The sequence below is a fragment of the Apis florea genome, unplaced genomic scaffold (assembly GCF_048593485.1).
Source record: "Apis florea isolate Af1SG1 unplaced genomic scaffold, ASM4859348v1 contig_3158_pilon, whole genome shotgun sequence".
In the NCBI taxonomy this organism is placed as follows: domain Eukaryota; kingdom Metazoa; phylum Arthropoda; class Insecta; order Hymenoptera; family Apidae; genus Apis; species Apis florea.
In genome coordinates, this window is record NW_028256713.1 from 4374792 (window position 1) to 4386807 (window position 12016).

General features: G+C 41.7%; 1 protein-coding gene across 1 annotated transcript in view; it reads right to left on the minus strand.

The window, feature by feature from the left end:
- Positions 1–12016, minus strand: part of mthl1 (adhesion G-protein coupled receptor methuselah-like 1) — a 144513-nt gene continuing 132497 nt past the window's right edge. Inside the window, exons 6-7 of the mRNA XM_003698762.4 lie at positions 8093–8231; positions 1–649 (exon numbers count right to left, since the gene is read on the minus strand). Of these exons, the coding sequence (XP_003698810.2) occupies positions 316–649; positions 8093–8231 (473 nt within the window). The 3' untranslated portion in view covers positions 1–315. The remainder of the gene's footprint in view (positions 650–8092; positions 8232–12016) is intronic.

A 12016-nucleotide genomic window follows, 5' to 3' on the forward strand; every position in this document is an offset into this window, starting at 1 on the left:
TAAATTAAACGATCCTCCTCCGTTTTTTATATATCGCGACGACTTTATACATCCGAATCTATTCGATGAATTCCGCTTCTTGGTAGCGATCTATCAATGGGACGTTTCGCAACGCTTCGTATACAATGTTCTTCCGCTCGATCAACTTCCGCGTTCTGTTTAACGTGTTTCGAGGGATCGCCAACCTTCTCCCCTCGTTTCGGGCAGGCGCCACTCGCTTCCTGTCCACCGCGAATTCCGCGTTTCTGGGTTGAAAACGCGTTGCTGATCGACGGTGGCCAGGATCGGGCGAGCGATCTCGAGCGAGGAAGTCGCTTAGCAGATGGTTTCCAGCGGAGCGGTCTTCGTGCTCGGATTCTGAATGACGCTGTCGCCCATGCTGGGCATCCCGTGACTGGTCGTGCTCAGTCCGTTTCCCTGCCTTCCAGCGTTGGCCCTCGGGTTCCTGTTGCAGATCCTCTTCAACGCGGCGCGGACCTGGGGCTGGCAGCCAACCACCGCGAAGATTAGCACGCCCTGGAACGCGTTTATCATGTCGGTGAAGTACCAGATGTATTGAGGGCCACCGACCGCCCACGAGACCACGTCGGCCACCCAGGTGACGCCCATCACAACCACCAGCTTCATGCACACGCGGCCTAATGCGGCTCTGGAAACAGAAACATCACGGTCTTGGTCATTCGAAGACGAGAGGATGAATCGTATCCACGGATTGTGATCTATCGAGGAGGAGGGTCTATCTATAAGCTTTGACCAGGTCTGTCGATGATAAGTTAATTGCGAGAGGATACGGGTTGCTCGCCTCGAGGCTTCAAAATCCAACAGTGAAAGGAATTTTTTCGAGATTTATACCAGGTCATTGTCGCCACGAATTGAAAGGAAGGCAGCGGGATTCAGAGGGATCTGATGGGGGACACTTTTAACAAAATTCTATTTATCTCTCCACGCGCAATTTTTTGAGAAAGGAGCTTTATGTTATTTTTCACGTTTTACAAAGAACGTTTCTCGATATGCCAACGCCACAGGTACCACCACCACCACCACGAATTTCCAGCGACAAAAAGCGACCCGATTCAATTAGCGCGGTGTTCAATTACGACGGGCATAAATCAGGCCGCAAACGTATCCGTTTGTTCGGCGTGACACACGTTGCACGGTAATGTATGCATCGCATTGTGACCAAAGTCAAAGCATTATTAATTCGTTCCGGCTGAGCATTCGCAGCGGGTTACATTAGTGTCGGGTCGCGAAATTATAGTGTTATTATTGTGCAAAGGTCGTCCAGTCCTCTTTTCCTTGATCGTGATTCGTTTTGAACGCGGATGCTCTTTCTTTTTTTTTTTTTACCAAATTTTTATATTCTCGTACAGTGCCGAGAATAGGAGAAATTTCGATCCAAGAAATAATAATGAAGTTTTAAAGCAAGGAATCTGAAATGTTATTGATTCTTTTTTCTTTTTTTTTTACAATCGACTCGATTAACAAAATCGGTTTTCACGCGACAAGTGGAACTTTCTCACCAGTTTTCCTTCGCTCACCTCTCCGCTCTTACGTCGCGGTTGGTCGCCGCGTTATTTTTGGCCCACCACCGGTTGGAAGCCGCGCATGTTCGCATGTTACCCGCTCGTAACAATTAGACGACGCAGCGAAAATAGAAGATCTCTGTATCCAGCTATTACGGGGAAACCACGCGGCCGTGTTGCGCGTATACGCGTATATCGCGATAATTACGGTTTAGTACGCGGTTAAAATAAAAAAAAAAAAAAGAAAAAGGAAAAACAAGCACAACGTTTTATGCAACATTGATTATCCAACAGATGATTACATTACACACGCGGCATCTTGCTTGAAATCGATTAGCTTTTTTAATGGTTTAAGAGAGAATAAATCTAATAGCATCGTTTATAGATTTTATAATTAAATTTATCCTTCGCGACAAAATGATTCATTCCCAATCTTATTTGAAATTGATTGATTGTTCGCACTTGGGTAAGTAATCGAGTTAGAGGATAAACTTCATAAATTCGATTATTATCGATAAATTAAATTTATCCTTCATAAATTAGATATATCGTCGAATACGAACTCGTTTCTAAAAAATTATTCGTCTAGCATCTTGTTCGAAATCGATTAGCTTTTCGTAGCTTTTAATTTCTTTCTACTACTTTTTTTTTTTCTTTCAATCGAATCAAAATCTCAACGAAACGCGCTATTTTAACCGCGCCACGAGAATAAACAAATTAAACGCAAACGCAAAATATTTTAGAGAAAATACTTTGGATCACAAATCCTACAACAAGCGCAAAATTATTCATCTTCGAAATTACAAATACAACGGTGGACAGTTGACAACGGTACTGGGAGGCTAATGGAAATATCGCGGGGATTTCGTCATCAATGATGCAAGGCTTTTATTATCGATCCACCGTTATGCCGCCGGTCTGCAGCTCTGTCGAATATTATTCGGTTTGAAAATTTTATCGGTTCTGGTACGGTTAAAAAATTCAACAGGCCGCGCATCGATGCCACCGAATCCGAAACAGCAGAAAAATCCAGAAGAGGGTGTTGTTCCGCGCATCGACGGGCGTGGAGAATTCCGCCGGTTAATCATATCCATGGAAAGCGAATTAGACGCGCGATCACGAAGGCAGAATGTGAACTCGCGCGTGCAGGATGAGGCCTCCTCCTCCTCCTCCTCCTTTCTTGTTGCTTCGTGGAGGGGACGAGGAAACGCGTGATAAGCATGAGACCCGTCCAACCAAGGAATGCAAACAAACGGTCGATCACCTGTATGAGAACAGCTGCGGCTAGAATCGCCAACCAACGCTCGAAAGAGGAAGGCGAAAGAGAGAAAAATATTCGCTCGATCGAACGGCGTGAAATCGATTTTGTACGCGAAACAACGACGTTGGACGGTTAATGGCCGAATTTTAATCAGGAAAGAAAAGAAACATGTACGAGATCGTGAAAGATGACTGCGTGTTATGTAAATCGCGTAGAAAAAGCGTATACTTGTCCTCGATTTAAAAATTTCTTTAAAATTATATATCGATAAATGCCTATTTCGTAAAAAATGCCTATTCGTTCCTGTGAATCATAAAATATGTTCAAATGGATAAATAACAGCAAGCAATTGTTTACTTCGAATCTTTGTCTTATTTTTAACAAAGGATTCGCCTAGGAAGCGATCAGAGGGATTAAATCATATCATTTGCTTTTTGTGAAACATCGAACATCGAATGAAAAAAAAAAAATAATTTTTATTTGTATCACAAACGATTCGTACAACCAGAATCCCAAATACACGATTTTATAATACAATTCTCTCTTTTATTTCTCTTTCATGGGGACTCGAACGCTTCCTGTTTACGATATTCCTGATTTACTATCTATTTGGATGTTGGACAAAGTAAACAGTTTAAAGTTTATACATCACTTGTAACTTACTGCTCGTTATATTTAGAGAAATCGCAACGATCGGTCCTGGCAAACTTCTAAGAAAATTTCACGACAGAGAGAGAGCGAATCGAGAAGAAAAAATTTTTCGAGAAAAAAGATCGAAAGCGCCAGGATGATGGATCCGCGCACGACGACAGCGAACAAGGAGGAGAGGAGAAGAGGCGAGGAAAGAGCGAGGCAAAGTATTATTCGAACGGCCCGGTTCGTAATTTTGTTCGACGCTTCAAATTAATTAATGCCACTCGCCGCGTTTCGAAAGGAGGCAGAATCGCAGGATCTACCGACGTGTTAATTGACGTAACGAGACAGAGGGGATGGATATGGATTGTTAGCGTTGTCTGTCTCAGGCTGAAAATATCGACAGCATTAATAACAAAAAAAGAAAAAAAAGTGGGAAAGAACACGAAAGAAAGGAAAATAGCGATGCTTCGATCGCTCGTTACAAACGAGGTTTAACGAGAAACGTTCCGTCTCGACGTTTTATTATCATCACCGATGTTCTTTATTATAATTATCGCGGAATAATGAAGAAGAAAGAGGAAACACGTTCAATCCGCGATTGCAATTTGCGAGAAAATTTTCTGGTTGCGTGGAAAACATCGGAATTGAGTCTGCTTTGACGGATTCGAACGGATCGAACGCGATTATAATATATATATACTTCCCAATACTCGTTTTCTACGAGTTTCAAGAATTCTTAGATCGATGTAAAACAATGTGGACATTTGTCACACGTAAATCGTCATCGTCGTGCTATCAGAATCGAAAATCGTACGTTTTAATGTTAAGAATTAATCACATCGTGGACAAAAGTAGAAGTGGTAAGCAAAAATATGACTTTTTAGAAGCGACTCAGCTATCTTCGAAGGGAGAGAAATCGTAGGACAAGAGGAAAATCATAAAGTAAAATCATTTATGTTATATTCTGGAAGGAATTAGTGGTGAAAAGTGAAGCAATATACCAAGAACCGGAGAACGGCTTCCGCTTTCTCTAAAAGCTGACAAAAACGTAAGTCTCTGCTTTAGGGATCCCACGTCCCTTACGATGTGAAGACGAATTCGAGAAAGAGAAATAATTCGATGAGAGATGAAAGAGGAAGGGGAACGAAGGAGGAACGTAAAATGCAATCATGGCGACCGCATCTGTCCTGGCTGACGGTTATAGCGCGTGTTTTATCACGTTTATTCAACCGGTAACCTCGTCGCTGCTGGGTCGAGCATAATTCAAAAGGGATTCCTTCTTTTCTTCTTCTTGCGCCCCCTTTGAGCGGCGCGATACTGCACCACCGCCGAACTTTATTTGCGAGGCGTTTATTTTGGCAGTGACGCCCAGTTTTAAATCGCGAACAGATAGGCCACAGGCGACGCCGACCATTCACTGAACGTTTCTTGAATGAACGAATTTTCTTTTTTCAATCATCTTTTTCGTTTTTTTTTTTTTTCTTGCAGTTTGGAAGATTACTCCAAGAGTCGGTGTTAATATTGCAATGCAATACTATATTTCTGAATTTTTGCGTTTTATCTTTTTCAGAAGATAAGTTCGTTTTTTTACTTTATTACGTTCTTTTTTGTTTATATTCAATGAAATATTTTACGCGATAATAATCGGAGCTTTCTTCTTCTTCTTTTTCTTTTCATTTTTATGCGCTCTTAAAAAAATTTTATCGTTCAATTTTATTGGAACATATTGTTAGAAAATGATCGTAGAGAGAGTTTAGATGAAATGGGTATTTGTGTATCTATTTCTATTCGAGTTTCTATTCTCATTTTCTCGCGAAGAATACTATTTTTTAAATACACCGCTATAAAGTTTGCTTCAGCATAGATCCGTGCATTAACCTTGACAGAGATCACAGGCGTTTCTATTTTTACGTCCGATATTTATTTTCGTACTCTAAAAAAAGTTTTCGTTTGCTCGTTTTCTATTGCATCCTGTACATCCGAGAGAATCCATCGAAATTCGTCTTTTATTCGAATCAAAAAACGAAAGATCGTTCATCATAAACGAGCCTCGCGTCCCTGTAAAAATTAGAGTTTCATTTTCTCGAGCGAGACATTTTTCGAAACGACAATCCCTCGAACGTTACACGGAAATATCGCACCAACAAAATCCACAAATACCTTTCAACGATATTTCCATTCATACTTCGACCGAATAATCCTCCAAAAAAGAAAAATCAGCTTGTTATTCAATTTATTCGCCTCCACCACCAAAAAGTAACCTTTCATCGATCGATAACTTTTTCGCACTTAAAAAATTCTCTAGAATTCTCTGGATCAAACGTGGAATCGTACGATGGATGGGAGGGATAAACCATAGCTCTTTCACCCCTCGCAACATCGAACAGGCGAGTTTCGAATATTTCGAATTATGCGTAATGGGTGGCGGACGAAAAAGAGCATCACGCTTCTCGAAAATTACGGATAGAGTGTGGACACACAGAGAGAGAAAGAGAGAGAGAGAGATGAAATAAAGAAAATGGAACGCGAGAGAATCTCTATCCGCCATTATGGTCGGCGCGTGTCCCTCTGTCTGCCTCCGCAGACAGGGATCGAAAAGGGGGAGAGGGGGCGAGGCATGACCGAAAGAGAATCGCAAATTGAGATCGTCAATATCAATTTCGACGGGACGAGGGAGCAAAGGTGGTTCGAAGGGACCGGCGTACGAATGGAAAATAACGATTCGATGCCTGATATCTGTCGGCGCGGCCGTGTGATAAAATAAATTCTCCTTTGAGCCCCCTGTGGAAAAAGAGTCATCGGTTGGCCAGGTATAAATATCCGAAAAAAAGAAAAACAAAATGTGGTTCGTCAAACGTGGTTGGTCGCCTGTATCAAAAAGGCAAGGACAGGAAACGTGATATTTTCACGTCCGGTCGGCCATTTCCCTCGAAGAATCGAGAGGTTTATCTGTTTCCCATCCGTTCTTCGAAACTCTCCTCTGAAACTCACCCATCCGTTTTCGTGATTATGTTATACAGCATCAAAACGATAATATTTGTTTGTGCACAGTTGTATATCGATGTTTAAATTCGTGCTTAAAAGAAATTGACTCCGATTCTTCCTTCACGTCTTCCTTCTTTTGTATCAGTGAACACGATTTCATCTAAGGAAACTGGCCGATTCCCAATAAAACAACTCGTTCATTTCCTTCGAATTCCAATCGAAAGTGGAAGCGCTCGTAAATATCCATTCCGTCGAAATGAAACATCTTTGCGAGATTTCGAGAAAGAATCCTATTTATCATCTTATTATTCTATCACCTAACCGACTTCTTATGCGTATCCACTCCAAACCCTATCGTATTCCCAAAACTTCCTACATCTCATTCAACTTGCAACTCATCATACTTTTCACTTTTTCAAACGTGAAAAATTTAACATGAAATATCTGAAACCTCGTGTCGAGAGCATTTCGCTGATCGCGGTTCCAAAGAAGCCAGTTATCCTTGATCTTTATCGAGTCGAACCTCTGTCCTTCGCGCCGAAATAAAGCAACCATCCCACGACCAATAAAAAGCCTGTTTCTCTACCGCCTGTTCCTGCTTAATCGTTCCCCTGTATCGCCCCGTCCGCCGTGCAAACAAACTTCTCTGACCTCGCATCCAGGCTTTTAAACTTCTCGAAGTTTAGCACCGCGCTAATAAAATCGTTGTTCAATTTTTCAGAGGCGATTTATTAACCGAGGATCTCGCGTCGTCTAAAAGAGACAGCATTTGTTCGAAGATCAGAGATATAATTCAGGGTTGGCTATCTCTCGAATTTAAAGCAACCGAGGAAACTTTTAGCGTTTTGGTATCAAACGCGATCTAGATCTTCCGTAAACGCATCGCGGGCTAATGGCGAGAAACTCGGAGGAACTGAAAATAACCTGGACGTATCCGGGTCTTGCGCGTGCGTAGCGATGGGCTCGAGCTCGTTGCAAGCCCGAATTTAATTGGAAAATCGTTCCTTGCAATAACTTTGACGATGCCAACTTCGTTGCTGTCGATCTCTACATGCCATCTTATCCAAAGCCGTGTCAGTTAAAAAGACGAGAAGATTGACAAATTCTAAAATGTTAAATAGACGTATGAAGAAAGAAGTAAAATGCAAATGCTTGGATTGGATAGTCACAGATCGAACACGAATCAGCGAATAAATCTTAAATCAAATCTGAACCAATTTTTGTCTCGAAGTTTTACGAATTGATCCTATCATCGATGATATGGAAGGAAACTTTCCACGACGATGCTCTCGATTTCGAAAACTGTGAGATCCTTGATTCTTTTTCTTCTTCTTCTTTTTTCCCTTTTTTTTTTTTTTTTTTTTTTTAAAAAAGGAAAGATAAAAATTTGGAAACATTCGTGGAAAAAAAAATTCGCCAAATATTTATACGCGAAAAGAAGACCGCGTGGCTGTTCGCGAGAAACAGAATACGTTTACGAATTCGGCCGGAAAGCTTTCGAGTAAATATTTCTTTTTCCCTTGTGGATACGGTTGGGAACAGTCATATCCGTCGGTGTACAGCAACACCGGCCGGAACTTTGGAGGAACCAGGAGGAGCGGAGTAAATCACGGGATCGAAATTTAATTTAGAGGTGGTGAAGATTCACGGAGACGGTCGTACGTCCTCGATCGATCAATTCACTTACCGTTCCGTGGTGCTTTTCACGAATTCGCCTTTCCATAGACCGCACGTTAGCTCACGGGCGGTTGCAGCGAAAAACAGAAGATTGACAGCGAGCAAGAAGCCGATGGGGCCGAAGAAGTATGCCAAGATCGCCATGTCATCTGGAAAATATATTTTTCCCTCGTTTAAAAGTTTTTCTCCTTCGATGATTTTTAATATCCGTTGCTAAAAATAAATAAACACGATGATATTAATTAAAGAATGGATTGGATGCAAATTATACTGGTATCCAGAAAACTTTAATCAAAGAATTGAAAAAAAAAAAAAATATATATTATAATCGTATATATTTAAACTTCTCGTCTCATCGGTTACTACCAAAGATATAAAAATCCTTTCATCGAAATATTAATATTCGTGGAGATGGAACTCGAATTATATTATTTTATTACAGATTTAAACAAATTCTGGTCGCTTTGGTATATAATAAAACGATAAATTCCATTCATCTATCTAAAATTCGCCGGATATTATTGATGCGAACAGCTGGAGTGGCGAGGAACAACTCAGACCTGGAAACGCTCTAAATATCTGCATGTTCGCCCCGAGTCTGACTACGTGTTCAATAATAAACGTTTGGATCGCTTGAATGGCGAATCAGTTTATCTTTACGACCTCCGATTCAACGGTCGGCGTTGCGGTTCGATTCATACTCATCCTCGGGAACGAGGGAGCGCGAGAGCTACTCTTTAACCGGAACTCGAAGGAAGGCCGACCACCATTAACGATTAAACTATTACGCGAAATGCTTGTATCGGGTGAACGACTCGGTTAGAGTGGCTGGTTTGCTGTTGCTTTTCTTCTTCTATTTCGATCGGCTTATCACAGAGTACGTGGAACGCGTTTTAAACTTTTTAAAAATCTAAAAAGCGTTCAAGTATTCACGCAGCTTTATTTTTAATGACGATGCTTGAGATGCATCGAGACGAGAAATTGTTTTCATTTTTTAAAAATTATAATCATTCGTTCGTTCGCGAGGAGAAAATTTTAATTTGTTAAAGGATAAAATAAGTAAAGCATTAAATAGGCAGAAATTGTTTTGTAATTTTAACGAGTTTAGGAAGCTCGTACGAACGTTTTATATTTTGTATTTTCCCTTTAAATCACTCCTACCCTTTTTTTTCTTTCTCTTAAAATAATTCTTCTTCGTTCATATTTCTTTCGTTTATCCCAGCCAAGTTTTAAGGTCGAGGAGGATTTATTAACTCAGAATCCAGCAACAAGATTTCAACAAGAACGCAAATTCTATTCGAGCATCGATCCAAATTGAAAAATTGTATACGACTGCACGGAACAGATATCCACCAGATGTTATTAGCGTGTAAAGCAACGGTAAAAACACGTAGGTAGTTGGTTCGATGTCCAAGAGTCCAAGGACGGATTCCTTCGAAAATAAAAAAAAGAAGGAGAAGAAGAAGAGGAAGAAGACGAAAAAAATAGGAACTCGAATAGACGAAGAAATTCTTTCCAAACAGAAATTTCATCCGGAGAATCCATCGGTGTATAGGAAACGAATTCGAGGAAACGGATTCCGGAGCTAGAGGCAGAATACCGATAATCGATGACGGCCAAATAAATCCCATGACGATCGTGCTCGCGATTTCACGAATTCCACGATACTCCTTCCGATTTCTCGGCCTTCTATTCGCTGTAGCCCGCTGCTCACGGATCGACCAATTTCTAAACCGCTTTGTTGCGCAAGTCTCTATTTTTGTTCCGACCTGACAGCCTTATTTTCGCGTTTCTAAACGGGGTGAATCGAAAACAAGGAGACAACGTCGCCGAAATTTCATTCCCTTCGCCTATCAAGTATCGAGTTTTGGTTCAATTGGTTCGTGGGAAAAAATCAGGCTCGAAGCAACTCATCGCTCGATTCGAAACGTTCAAAACGCTCCAATTTCCATCTCGTTAAACATATCGATCTATTAATAAAGAGACAACGATAGAACGACAAGAACGTCCACCTATTATTATCCAACTATTCCTGAAGTGAGGGGAAAAAAAAAAAAAAAAAGAAAAAAAATAGAAAACCTCGAAGGAGTAGAGCACGAGGAGAAGAGAGGGGAGGGGATGAAAACACGGCAAAAATGCGAGAGCCGCAAATAGATCGATAATTCATAGCGGGCGATATAAATCGGTGGGGTCGTACCCTCGCTGACAGGGACAGTTTGTTTTTCCATCCTAGTTCCACACCACGTTCGAAAAGATGGTCAAAGGAAAATGATGGTCGCGCGTCGTCACCATTTGCTTGTCGTCTAAATGGTGGCCACGATGCCGCTACTCCTTCATCTATCCCCGCGATATTATTACACCCGCGATTATTTTCGTCGTCGTCGTCGAAAGTTTCGTACGCGTACGCGCACACGAGGACGAGGATAACGTTGGGGATCAATTTGTTAAAAGGATCGAACGAACGGGGAATCGGGCCGTGTGTATTTTAATTACTTTGCCCGATATTTTCAATATTCTACGCGTATGGACGTGGTCGTTAATTGGATCCATTTGTTTCCCTTTTTGAAGATCCGATTACGAGTACGGGTACTGGGTTTTCGGATATTTCTCGCGGTTACGCTTTCGCTCTGCCTCCCCCACTTGTGTCATTATTCTCCGCAATTTCCATCCTCCCCGCTTCGTTACGGCTCCGCCTCGTTATCCGGATCGATCCCGGGGATCGACTTGGTCGATACGAGATCTCGAACGAGGTTACTATCCTCCAACATCTGTTCCTACGTTCCAACTGTTTCCTCTCGCGAAACGATTTGATTATCGTTGATTTGCCGCTCGCCGTTTCTCCGTCCTTTCGACGTTCGCTCTTTTCGATGACCTAATTTTTTCTTTCTTTCTTTCTTTCTTTCCTTTTTTCAACGTGCGTGCGTTTTTAACCGTACGAGATTATTACGAGTCGACGATCGTTCACGAATCGAATAATGGATTTTTGTTTTGGAACTTCGTTTAAATAACATATTGGTAAAAATTGGTAAAAAGCAAGTGCGGGATTTCGATCGATAATTATGTTCGTCGGGATTAATCGGAATTGCAAGACTCTCTTTTTTTCCGATTTCAATATAAATAATTGATAAACGTTTAAAATAAAAACGTTGAAAATTTTCTCACAATGTGATTGAATGTTACGACTAAATAAATTTGACACTAAAGAATCGCAATCATCCTCTTCCACCCCTTTCCTCGATCCATCACCTCAACCCATCATCATCTTTTAAAATGAAATTACACACTCGGCGATCGTCTCCCAAGTAATTTAGCAAAATAACCTTCGTCAAGCCAATTTTCCCCTAAGAGAAAAGTGTCGAAAATTGCCGGTTATTAATCTTTAACCACCCCGAATAATCGCAATCAAAAACACGTTCAATTTGCGCGCCCGACCACCATCCATCCAGAAAAAGGGTCACGAAACCGGCTTCCGTTCCTCCAGCATTCCCTTCCAACGATTTAATCGTTCTCATTTCCACCTTTGGGGGGCAGGAGAGGGAGGAGGAGCGCAACACGGTGAAAATCTGCAAGAAGCCGAACGGATCGAATAACGAAAGTCACGGCACGATCCCCCGAAATTACGGTAGATCACGTGAGCCCGTGGAAGCGAGAGGAAGGCGTGCATGCGTGCGTGCGTGTCTGGATCCGTGTCGGCGAGATCCCCCAGCAATTCCTAAGAACACCTATGAATATGAATAATACGAATCTCTCGAAGCAACGCATCGTTCGAGTTTTCGTGAACGCCGCCTTCCCTCCGGCCAATCCATTAAGTATACATATATATATATATGTACGAAGCGGAGGGAAGCGCGGATAACTAGTTTCCCGGTAAATTGATACCGTTGGCGTTCGCCATTCTTTCGCGATGTTTTCATGCGCGTCTACCCTCACACGG